This window comes from Rhea americana, unplaced genomic scaffold, assembly GCF_003343005.1.
Source record: "Rhea americana isolate MKP2758 unplaced genomic scaffold, rheAme1 scaffold_338, whole genome shotgun sequence".
Lineage (NCBI taxonomy): Eukaryota > Metazoa > Chordata > Aves > Rheiformes > Rheidae > Rhea > Rhea americana.
This window is the reverse complement of record NW_028186466.1, coordinates 443,755-456,845: the sequence shown is the minus strand read 5'-3', so window position 1 is coordinate 456,845 and position 13,091 is coordinate 443,755. Positions and strand designations below refer to the sequence as shown.

Sequence of the window (13,091 nt, the reverse complement as noted above, 5' to 3'; positions counted from 1 at the left end):
GTGAGTGGATATTGTATCTCAGTAGAACAATGGATAGATATTGTCTCCTTCAAAATTCTGGAAATGTGGTGAGACTGAAATATTGTATTTTTATTCCAATTCACTATATAAAGTGTTATTTTTAAGGCAATAATTTATTCATAGCAACTTTTATGGAGTAGAGGTGAGACTGTACTCAGGCCCTTACACCTACCATATTGACAATCTTGCAAATGCTCTGAAGCATCTGTTTCATGCCAAGGAGCTATCTGTTTTCTAGCAAATGACAGGTTTTAATATAGCCATTAATGAGTACGTATCCTGTTGGGAAAGTGCCCTACAAGAAATAGAACTTAGAGACAGTGTTGCTAGCTTAATGTGTTTTTCTTGTTCAGGTAAACATCAAGGTACCTCCTAAAGATGACAACAATTTAGAAGTCATGAAATCTGGCCGTTATTACATCATCTTACTAGGTAAAAGCATCACTGTAACCTGGAATCTTGCCATGGGAATCTCAGTTATCTTAAAAGGAAATTTCAAAGTAAGTGTGTTCTGCTTTACTTTCTATTCTCGTTGAAGAATACTGCTAAAGAATACAGGCCTCCCTGGGGAGGAGTCAGGGTAGCATTTCCTATGCAGACACACAAAGTGATTTCTAAGGAGCATTAGGAACTAGCTTGAAAATGGAAAGACTTTCTCATAATACTATACTGGCCTTCCTTCTTTCCCTGGTGCTTCCACTGTGAGGGCTAAATTCTGGGTCTTTGGCAGAGTTATGATGGAGAAGAGGAGTGATAAGGTGCCCCAGGGTAAGTGCACCTTTGACCAGTGATTGAGATAATTTCTTCTATACAGAAGAAGAACAGTGTAAGAAGCCCAATTTGCTAACAGTGCTGATAGAACAGTTATTTTCAAGAGGAAGGCAGGATCACAGGTAAACTTATGACTGTTGGATACACAGCAAATAGAGCCAATAATAGAGACCAGTAATACTGATCAGATTCTTCTTCTTGTGGAGTCCTTGGAGACAAGCTGGTCGTACTTTCCCTCTGAGACAGTTAAGCATAATGGGAATAAGAGCTGGAGTTTCTTTATGTGTATTTCAGTAAACTTGGCAAGGGCAGGGATAATTGAGCTTTTAAAGTCTTGTGTCATTAAAGCACTAGGCTAGAAAGACATCTTAATAAAACTCCAAGTCAGTCTACAGATGGAAATTTTGTGTTTTGTTTCTTTCTCCTGCAAGGATCAAGTGTGTGGTCTGTGTGGAAATTTTGATGGAATCCAAAACAATGATTTGACCAGCAGCAATGAACATCTTGAAGTAGATCCAGTTGACTTTGGGAATTCTTGGAAAGTTAATCCATACTGTGCTGATGTCAAAAAGGTGATTGTGAATGAGCTGTGAAAACTGATTAATGTTGGTTATGGTATCACTCAAAAGTAGGCAAAGGGTTTTGAAGAGGATAAAAATATATAGAAACAAACTTGTTTTGCCAAATTTTTTGATAAATCATATTCTGTCCTGAAATCTGATAAAAGATCACTTAACTTATTTAAGACCTCTATGCTGCCTGACTTTAAATGAATATTGGAATAGCCAAACTGTGCGGTACAGTCTATTCATAAAGTTTGCCAGCCCAAATGCTAGAAATCCAGGTATAACTGGAAATCTCATTTTAGAGTTTAATCTAAAAAAGCAGTTGTAATTTCCAGACAGGAGGAGTTCAGATAAAAATTTTGTATTTCTTTATCCAGACTTCTGTATCTCAGATCTTTGTCTGTCCACTTATGAACAATTGAGTATACAGATTAGTTTCTTTCTAAAGTATATTCAGTTATTACTTTCAAAGTGAGGAGGCTTGATCAGAAAAAGCAAGATATAGTAGTGAATCAACAGGGAATGCAAGACCTTACTGCCCTGCTTCTTGCTCTGCCTCTAATTTTGAGAGGATTATCTTCTATCTGAAAATATTATCTAAGAGCTGGTCCCTAATATTAAGTGATTTCACAGGGTACTGATTAAGAGCCATGAACACAATCCAACACACTTCTTTTTGTCTACACAGAGTTTTGAAACGACCAGGTTGAATTTTTGCTGACAAATAGTTATGTCTTAACAGTGTTGTGAAACCAAAAAGTGAGAGGGAACAACTTGAAAAAAATAAGTGCATTATTTTGACAGTTGCGAAACAAAATGTTTTATTCAGATGAAACTGAAACTTTTGGCTTGAAAATTTGCCTATTTTTTCAGACAAAAATAAAAGAAACATTCCCTTAGAAGATCTATATTAACAGAAAATAAAGTGAAGCATTTATTTCTGATCAAATGAAATGTTTTCTGTCAGTTTGATAACTAAGTGCAAGTGTGACAGAGCCACAGTATTTTCCTGCTAAATGTCAAGTTTTTTGGCATGACTTGACTGAAGAAAGGAGAAGTAGCAATAATAAGCAGTGAGATTGCTGGGTAAGACTGAGGACTAGCCATTCCTTGTTTCAGTTTGATAGGCAGTAGGACACAGAATAAACTCTAAAAAATATGTCTATGATAAATTTGTCAATTACTTGTGCTACTTTGTCTTAGTTGTTAGCTAAATTAAATTGGAGAGAACGAGACTACTTGATGACTTAGCCATTTCTGTTCAGCAGTGGCCTTGGGTATTGGCTGCTGAAGACTCCCACAGGCCCTCTGGGGAGTTATGAGTGATCATTTTTCAGAATGGATGTCTGGTACTCTGTGATCTATTGACATCAAAATACCCCTATGTTAAAATTGGTGAATAAAAGGAAGAACTGGAGAAAATGTAGGAGGTGACCTGCTCTATTCTGTGGTCTGTCATTGCAGGATTTGTTCATGTAGTACAGCAAGTTGAAACTTTATTCAAATTTGTCATGAAAAATGTCTAGTGTTTGTGGTTCTCCTATATCAGTCTGAAGGGTCCTGAGGTCCTAAAGACAGGACCTCAGGACTAATGCAATGTATGCTTGTCTCTTACCATATTAAGTCCCACCAGGAACAGGCTTTGGTGTCTCCACTGTGCAATGGCAATGTAGTGAAGCAGGTCATGGTAGAAACTTCATGCAGCATTTTGTCTGGAGGTCTTTTTGAAGAATGTAAAAAACTTGTAAGTATTTTTGTGCATTTCACATCCTTATGTTCTGCATGATCTGTACTGATACTGGTGACAGCTCTGTTGTGTTAATGGCATACAGATGTCAGAGGAGACTGACTAATTGATGGTCTTATCTCTGTCCTGTAGCTGACGCTTCATGGGAAGATGCAGAATACTCCCTAGTGGAAAGCTAGAGAATAACTTGTAATTGAAGAAAATTTTATTCTTAAAACCCAAAGACTAGTACATGAAGTCATGCACCAGGGTTGAGTTTTTTCTTTTTTAAACCTCACAGCTAATATAATGCCATTCTAACTGCATTCTACATTGCAGCTTCAAAGCTGCACAAGACGGTATGCGAACAAAATCCAGAATGCATGGTTACTGTATATGGGGAATATTAGGGTACAGTAAACTATATGGTCCATGAAGACTTTGTGATCTTAGCCTATCTGAGTTCCTGCTAACATCAGCAGAAGAAGTTGCATTGATTCATGTGGCACCTCAACTCTTGGCCAACGGAGCAGGCAAACTGCTTCCAGGTTAAGTAAGTCTAGAGAAAGGAGATGAGGGGAATCGGTGAGTGTGCTATAGCATATATTTCTTTTTTTAGGTGAATCCTGAGCCCTACATAGATATTTGCATGTATGACACCTGTGCTTGTGAATCTATTGGGGACTGTGCTTGCTTCTGTGACACTATAGCGGCCTATGCCCATGTCTGCGCACAAAAGGGTGTCGTTGTTCACTGGAGATCACAAGCCCTGTGCCGTAAGTACCAGACAGATGAGGAAGAATTGGGAATAATCTTGGCTGGAAAGTAAACTGAAAAGGTTTAGGCCCTTAATCAACAAGCCTAGCTCAGCTAGATTGTTCTTACCCAGTTCTGCTCCCACTGATGTCCAATGGAGTTCACTTTAATAGCACTAGGCTAGCAGACGTTTACACTTACTTTTCCATCCCTCAGTAAGGGAATATAGTAGACTGTAGAAAAAAGAAATTCAGAGAAATAAAAAGCTTCTGTACTTCCTTTTTTTTGGGGGGGGGGAATTAAAGTTGAAAGTTTGGTTATTGCAACTTTTTAATCAAAAACAAATATCTCTGGTATACAGCAAGCATTAGATGAAAACAATGTAAGTGGCCTGCCTCTGATGTGGTAAAAAATATAGATATTTCTGTTTAAAGAAAGAAATCTGTCTTTCTCTATGCATATGTGATCCACTCAGTACAAAGCTTAGTGTCATACTTCTAAGAGGCATAGTAAGTTCAGTCTGGTTTGATTATTTGTCTCTGATTCTTTCATGACATAGCACAAAGCTGTGAGGACCTGAATTATCAAGAATTTGATTATCGATGTGAATGGCGATATAATAGCTGTGGACCTGCTTGTCCTTTAACATGCCAGCACCCACAGGCTTTGGAGTGCCCTCTGCAATGTGTGGAAGGATGCCATGTACACTGTCCTGCAGGTAAGTCAACCTTTTGCTTTAAGTGGTTACCTTTTTCTGCCCTGCTCCTGTTACCTGTGGTTATTGTAGAATTTCTATTTCCCTGAAGGTTCCTATTGCAGGAAAAGATGCTTTACAGTCCTGAAATAGTTACAGATTAGTAAGGCTAGAGATTGCAAAAGTTTTAGATATAGCAATTAATTCATTAATAAGCTTTCTGTGTTTTTACTACAATTTCAGCTATGGCTACCAGAATGATCCCAGCTTTTAAGATACTCTTTATAGTTTAAGGCATCTCTCCTGAGTGCTTTCCTGTGCCCTCTGATGTTGCTGTTGTCACTCAGGCAGAAATTTCCTTACCTTTCTTTAGTTACTGTTAGGCAGAAAGTTGATATGAGACCGGGACTAGAATTGGTGAAACAAGCATGGTGCATGCAGGGTATACAGTGGTGTTTAGAGGAGGAGAATGAAACACTGCTAGCAAGAATGAGAGTGAATGGAGATGGGATGACAAGAAAGGAAGACAGGAGAAGGGTTACGAGTTGTTTAACAGTAGTGATTGTTGACTATGTGGCCAAGTAGGGCATGAATTTCTGCTGGACATTTGTAAAACACTCTCCCTTAGAGCAGCTATGGTTGTGAAGGAAAACCGTTGTCCGAATCTGCTTATGGCCACCAGCCTTCTGGTGCTGCTGGGAATGCCTAGCAAGCATCYGCTGCTGGGCTTCAGCTTACAGCTTAACCTTCCCCACTGAGTGTCTCTTAGGAAGGGGAGAGGATATATTAAGGTGAGGAGAAAATAAAGACAGAAGAGGAAAGAGTGAGAGGTGAACAAGATCCAAAAGGAGTAAAAACTCAGAAAAATAAATAGTTCCTAAGTGCAAAGAGGGAAGACATGAAGAGGAAGAAATTAGGTATGTTAAGCCCCAAAACAGCAGTTCTGGGCCCTGATAGCTCTGTCCTACACATTTACAAAAAGGTGAGAGAAAAGCTTTCTCAGATACAACTTTCTAATTATAATTAAATATGGTGCCTCAATATTCAGGTAACAGGTGTTTAAATTGTCCTTCAATATCATCACAGTGAAGAGGAGGTAAGGGGTACTGGAGAAATCAAAAACTAGCTTTTTTATGCCACTGTGCTATTTTGAAACAGGGGAAATACTTGATGAACTATCCCTGACTTGCGTCAGTCCAGAAGACTGTCCTGTGTGTGCAGTTGGAGATGTCAAGATCCCACATGGAAGGAGAATAGTTTTGAACAGAGATGATCCGCAGCACTGTCAGTCTTGGTATGGTAGAGGTGTTAAGCAGAAGTACTCCTTTTGATTAGGATGAAGGGAGATGATGCACATAACCATAAATAAGTTTTTGAACTTTAAATATACCACTGATGTTGAGATTTGGAAACTCTCTTTTGTGTCAACAGCTCTTTTCATGTAATCTGAAACTAAAAATTTTCAATGAAGGCTGGGCTTATTGGATGCCTGTTGAATTTAGGCAACTGAAACCCATAAATTTATTTGAAAAATGACTTTTTCCATGAGTAGGTGGTCCCACTAACTTGAGATGTTTCACTTTTCTGTAAGGTGTGATTCAACATCAGTAAAACCATGAGAATCTTTCCTGTGTTAGTGCTTAAAAATCCTACATGTAGCACAAGATCTGAATGTGCTGTGAGTCTAGAACTTGCTGAGATTATTAGCAGCTGGAAGACTGCATTGTGTCATTGGAAAAATAATTTCCCCAAGTTTTTCACCTGATATCCTGTGGCCTGATCCTGTATGCACGCTTTGCCAAATATGATGAAATTAATGGAAGGGTACACAATGCTGTGTGCCATGCTAAATTAGGGCCTTCATTTGTAATGTGGCAGAGGCTGATTTTCATTCTGTACGCTGCCCAGTGGCATATTGCACAAAGACTTGTAGTATTCAAAAGCTTTCCATTCTCCAGTTGTTCTGCCCTCTGATGGCTACTTTCAGTAGTCATTCAATGCAGTGAATACAAGAGTGCTTTCTATCATGTAATGTGACCTTTTTAATAGCAACTAGACTGTAGAATGGCAGCAACTATTGGTCCAGGTTAACATCTTGGATCCAAACTCCTTGAACTTCACAAAGGCTCTGAATGGATATAAACTTTGAAATCCTGGCCTCTTGCTGGGGCTGGCTTAATTCTGTGTTACTAGCCCACGGCATGAGACTGTTAGGCCGATCAATTAAATATATATTGTTCTGGCAATATACATGATGAGCCTTGAATTTCTTCAAAAGGTCAAAAAAAAGTCTCCATAAATGAGTCGCTGTTCCCTAATTTTTGTAATCCTTAATAGTAATTTATCTTAAATGTTGATACACTGGCCACTGCTCATAAATGATTTACGAATATTATGAAAACTTACCTCACTAGGGAAACATCCCTTCGCAAAGCTGTCACCTAATTTAGATGCCTACACCATCTGTACAAACAATAGGAAATATTTCACAAAAATGAATTTTATAGGAAATATCCAAAGGAAATTGGAAACTAGAAGAATCTCATTCACATTAGGATTAAAACAATAAATCTTATGTTGCTATATATTAATGCCAAAAGTAGCTGTGCATTCTTCAATTAAGAAAATGCTAAAAGCAGCTTGAAAAGAATGAAGCAGTGGGAGAACTTTAACTAGGATGCCTTGTGTAAAGTGAACACTTTTCTGAGAAAATGTCACCTTCTTCCAGCACCAGCTTGTTGAGTGTCTGTATTCAGGGTTTTCTCTATGCCTGCTAGCTGTGAAACCAGCATTTGTTGGTCCTTGCTGTTTCATAGACTTTACTTATTATTTTTCTTGGGCTGTCCAGTGCGACAAGAAAAATATATTGACTGGACCTCCAGCACCCTGTGCATGGGTGCAGTGATATCCTTTGCTCAGATGAGTGAAGAAATCAGGAGCCTTACACGACCAGGAATTAGCAGGGCTGAAGTGTTAAAACCTTGCTAAAGCCAGAGAATAGATATAGCAAGTTTCTGAAAGGTGAAGGGTGAAAGAGGTGAAAAATCTCATGGAGATAGGAAAGAATGAATAGCAGAAAAGGCTGAGATGGAGAAAAAGAGTGGAGCTAAATGGTAAGGGGAAGAGAAAAATATACTAATGAAAATAAACAGAAATGAGGAAGAAAGAGAAATAAAAATAAAGAAAAGGAGAAAACAGCTCCAGACAAGCTATTACATCAATTAATATATCTCATTGTTTAATATGAGAAAAAAAGAGAATAAAAATGAGAAGCAGCAAGGTAAGTAAGAGGAAGATAACAAAGAAGACATAAAAAACAGTGAAAGAACATGTGCCAAAGCTGTATTCAAAATAGGAAAAGTGATGAAAAAGAAAAACAAGAGTACATTTTTAAAGGTAGAAAAAAAGACTTTTTTTTTCACTAGTTAGCAAGTCAGGGTAGACCTAGCCTTCTCATTCAGTCTGCTAATTCATATCAGAGCTAAAAGCACCTTGCTGACATTGGGATTTTACTTTGTGTTAGCTAGCCCCAGTTTGTGGCAAACCATATCTGCCAGCTAAGTTCACTAGTGGCTTATAGGTGACCATACTGCTCAAAATCAGTTGGTGATCATCTCCTGATAATTTCCAAGTACAGATTTTTCACATTACGCAAAAGGCAGCTGGGGAAAAAAAAAACAAAAAACAACAACAACAAAAAAACTTCCTGACAAACACACAATACTTTTTCACATGTCTTCTTCATCAGAACAAGCAAACATAAACAGTTCCTTCTCTGCGTGAATGCTACAGGATTTGGCTCTACAATACCTTATAGAGATATTGTAGAGGGTAAAAGGGGAGGAGGAAAAAACACTATTGTTTGTTATGTTTTAGGTTTGTTTTGTTTCTGAGGTATTTAACCTATTCTGTAGCAACATCTTTTTATTAGATGTGAGTGGTGTGTTATTATGAGCATGGATTTTTACGCTTAAATTTGGTGATTCTTGCAGTCTGTGTGAAGGGAAGAATTTAACCTGTATAGCTTGCGAAACAATGGAAGAACTCTTAATACCAACAACATCTGCTCCAGAGGAGGACATAGAACGGGCACCCAGTGAATACTCATGCAGCAAGATGATGGACTTGGCCTTTCTAATAGATGGCTCTAATAAACTGTCAGAGGAGGACTTTGAACAGCTGAAGACATTCATAACTAGCATGATGAAGGAACTCCACATCTCCCAGAAGAAAATCCGAGTGTCAATTCTGGTGTATAGGGCTGGCCCCACCATCTATCTTGGCCTTAAAGATATCAAAACACAGTCCCAGATGAGAAAAATTGTCCAAAACATAAAGTACACAGGTGATGAAGTAGCATCTGCAGCTGAAGTCCTTAAATATATTGTGTTCCATGTGTTTGGGAAAGCTGAAAGGACCAATGCTGCCAGAATTGCTGTGCTATTTATAGCAAGCAAGTCTCCTGGAAAACTCCGCAGCATCCTCACAGCTTTAAAGAATAAAAAAATCATAGTAATACCTGTAGGCATTGGTCCTCATGTTAACGTAGAGCAAATCAAGTTCATTGAAAAGCAGTCACCAGATAACAGAGCCTTCCTGTTGAACAATGTGTTGGAGCTAATGGATAATAGGGATCTTCTCATTGATTATCTATGTGATCTTGGACCTGAAGAAAGTCCTCAGTTACAAGCAACATCCCCACCACCAATGTCCAATATCACATTTCCCCATGGGGGGCTCACATTACCACTGCCCTTTTCAGAAAAAGCCACCCCTAAAAGGCTGGATGTTGCTTTTATTTTTGAAGGATCTGAAAATGTAGGGGAGAAAAATTTTAATATCACCAAGAAGTTCCTTGAACGAGTAATCTCAGGAATGAATGTAGGAACAGAAGATATTCATGTTACAGTCATGCAGTATTCAGACACTGTCACTTTGGAGTATTCCTTTAAGGAAATACAGTCAAAGGAAAATATTATTGAGAAAGTGAGGAATATACCGTACCAAGGAGGGAAGGCTACCAACACTGGAAATGCCCTCAATTATATTTCCAAACACACATTTACACCAGCGAATGGGGTTAGGCAGGACGTGCCTCATTTAGTATATATGGTGTCTTCCAATCCTTCCACTGATGTTATCAAACGACCTCCAAAAGGCATAAATGTTATCCCCATAGGCATAACCCCCAATGCAGATATCCAAGAGCTCAGAAGGATCAGCCAGCCTAACAGTCCAATAGTCTTGAATAGTTACACCACACTTATTGAAGAAGCACCTGAATTAGTGCTGCAGTCATGCTGCTCTCATAAACTTTGGACAGAAGTTCCAGGTAAAGTTGGATATATTTTCTATGCAATTTCCTCTTTCATCTCCACTTTTCAGTTCCTCCCTCAAACCACTGAAATCTGAAAAGGATTCCCATATCTTATTTGATAGTTTGTAGTCCAAATCCGAAGGAAAGATCACTTATACTCTATCGGATACTGAGGATGCTGACTCAAGATTAGCAGCACTGGGCACAGACCTACAGCTGATGTTCTGTAGGCGTTTGTTGGCATTACCTGACATCTGCTTTGAAACTCACATTAATGTACAATAGCTTCCAGGTAGGATGGAGAGGACAGAAGAAAAAAAATCTCATCTGCCTGTGCAAAGCAAGTTAAAATTAAACTCCCTCTTCCTTAGATTTCAGTTTTTCTGTTCCCCTGAGACTAGAATAGCAAAAAAGCAGGAATTCAAATACTCTTGTATTCTACTGGATATAAATCTCAAGGCTCTCATAAAGGGGTATTACTTTATGTTTTAACTGGTCATTATCCTGCTTTGTTTTCCCAAAATGCAGGTATTGCTGTCCTTTCTGCTCCTACCAGTTCATTAGCAGATGCTAATTTCAGTTTTCATGTATAATGATAAATAGCTTTCTCTCTCTCTCTCTCTCCCCTCTCTTTTTCATTTTTCTTCCTCCCCACCTCAGAGTTGTGCAACAAACCAATGGATGTTATGTTTCTTCTGGATGGAAGTTCCAGTATTGGAGCATCAGAGTTTGAGGAGATTAAAAACTTCATACGGGCATTCATTGAAAGTGCTGAGATCAGTATGTATTTCTCTTTTAACTCAAACACATAAAGAATTTATATATATATTTTAAATACAAAACAAAACAACATTTCACTACAGTTTTTATTTTTATCTTTAAATTACCCATTTACAGTCTAACTGCACATAAGATTTTTATGTTTATATTGGGGAGTCAAGTTATTCAAGTCAGACTTGGGTCAGTTTCTTCCTTAACCAAAGATGTACTGGTTCAGATCAAAGAAGATATAATACTTGATTTAGTGAATTGTCTGATGAGGAGTAGGCAGGACAGCAGCTCTGTATTGGACACATGAAGTGCCAGTGCCAAACAGGTTTCTGCCAAGGAATGGAATTTTTTAGCTGAACTGTTATTCTATGCCAGAAAAGCAAAATTATGTGTTTTGTTTTGCTTCAGTTCTGGGTTAGGTTCAAAAGATTTTAAAATAATAGTTTGATCCAACTACAAGGTTTTACTCTTTGGAATGGGGATTTCTGATTCTGGTGAACCTTTTTGGCTAACTGAAGGCAATATGTTAGCCTTCTAAGATTTATTGCCTGACCTATGTTGGATGCGAGACACTTTTTGGAAGTGCCAGAGCCAGTAAACATGCTGAGTATGTACTGATGGGATGCACGCCTCTGATTTGGTTGTTCAGCACAGGTATTTTCAGTGCAGCAGTTCTGCAGGATACCACCTGTGCTGCACATGGATGGAGGAACCATAAGGCACATGTAGTAAATTAGGACATTGTGTGCCCTGGCATCAAGTAGAGCAATGTGGCAGGGGAAGCACAGGATCCTCCATTTGCCCAGCAGAACTTGCTTTAACAAACCTGGACTTCTGATCAGAATTGTTTTTTGCCTTTTCAGTCCAGCATTAAACCATTCTGTGGTTCTCATGGAGCTGTTGCTGCTGGTTTTATGCCACTGAGTGTTGATGTGCTTGTATCATACCAGTGCTCTCAAAAGAGATGACTACCAGCACCTGTATCAATTGGAAAGCTCTCATGGAAGATGAATGTAGCATTTCTGTATGTCCAGAATTGCTTATTTTGGTTGGAGACCATACGTGAAAACTGTGCAAATGTTACATCATTAACATGTTGCATCATTAACAATAGAAAAATACTAATGAAGCCATGAAGTGAGTTTTCACTAGAGTTTTTGAGAGAACTGTAAACAAATTGTAAAGTGTAATGAGTATACTATACGCATATTGATCAGCATAGGCCTGCTATGATTGATTGGGTGTATGAAGTGACATTTAATTTTACTTCATTTATAAATGTTTTACAAAGCATTGTTTTTTTAAAAAAGAGAATACGTTATATACACATTAGATATATCTTCAGTATATGGTAGAGGTCATTCTAAGAACTGTTAAGAGAGGTACAGTTGATCATTCTAAACAATGTATTGCCCAACTGAATTCTACACCAGGCTGACATTTATTAAATATTTATATCAACCCTCTATTAATTGTCTTATTCATATTTCTTAAATAATGCATAACAAAACTAGGGCATCAGAGAATAGCAGACCTTGGAGGTTCTCTTCATGGCCTTTATAGACCATGTTATATGGGTACACTGTCCCATGCTGTGTCCTGACCCATGTGACTCAAGTAATGTGTGACAGAAGAAAATCTACAAGAGATAAAGTCATCTGGGAAACCTAACCCATGCAGATAAATGGGAGATCAAAATAAAAATCTTGCAAAACAATACACACATAAGAAAGTTATATTTAGACAGTTTTAAAATATAACAGAAATGACATTTGGGAATCAGTAAAATAAAATTCTCCAGTTATGGTTGAATTGAGATAAAATACTGCATACTGATTCCTGACAGAAAAGCAACTATTTTCAGCAATACTTGCCTTTTTTTTTTCCCCCTATGATACTTCAGTTTTAATCTTCTGATTGAAAATGCAGCCTTCACACACTGCTGGAAAATCTCTGTCTAGCTGTGTTTAATGTAAAATGCAACTGTAGCATTCTCTTTGGTTTTATTCTTATGCATTCTTATGCATTGCTTAAAATTTTTGTTTTCTGCTTTCTGCTTCAGGCAATACTTCAATTCATGTATCAGTTCTCCAGTATGCCAGGGAAAATACTCTAGAAATTTCATGGAATATGCCTCAAGACACTGAGAAACTTGTAGAGATGGTGCACTCAATTCAACAGAGAGAGCAAGGTCCTACTAAACTGGGTAAGTGATTTTGTGGATGTTGATGTTTAAACAAGAGGGAGAAAAAAGTAATACTAAATATAGCCTGGCCCCAACCACTAGTTTATACCTGTGCTATTGTATTAGTGYCCTGTACTAGGACTATTAGTCTTTTCAGTTCACTGTGTAGTCTTTACTGTATAGTTTGCCAGTAAATACATATGTATTTATTTATTGGTAAAGCGGTTCCATTTTCTCTATTAAAATGTGTCTGTAGGCTACAGGAATCAGTTTACCATACTGTG

General features: G+C 38.0%; 1 protein-coding gene across 1 annotated transcript in view; it reads left to right on the top strand.

The window, feature by feature from the left end:
• The window catches only part of VWF (von Willebrand factor), a 140,823-nt gene that overhangs the window by 64,965 nt on the left and 62,767 nt on the right, over positions 1–13,091 (top strand). Inside the window, exons 22-30 of the mRNA XM_085311282.1 lie at positions 375–521; positions 1,224–1,364; positions 2,983–3,102; positions 3,704–3,860; positions 4,400–4,558; positions 5,693–5,828; positions 8,527–9,866; positions 10,512–10,631; positions 12,685–12,828. Of these exons, the coding sequence (XP_085167408.1) occupies positions 375–521; positions 1,224–1,364; positions 2,983–3,102; positions 3,704–3,860; positions 4,400–4,558; positions 5,693–5,828; positions 8,527–9,866; positions 10,512–10,631; positions 12,685–12,828 (2,464 nt within the window). The remainder of the gene's footprint in view (positions 1–374; positions 522–1,223; positions 1,365–2,982; positions 3,103–3,703; positions 3,861–4,399; positions 4,559–5,692; positions 5,829–8,526; positions 9,867–10,511; positions 10,632–12,684; positions 12,829–13,091) is intronic.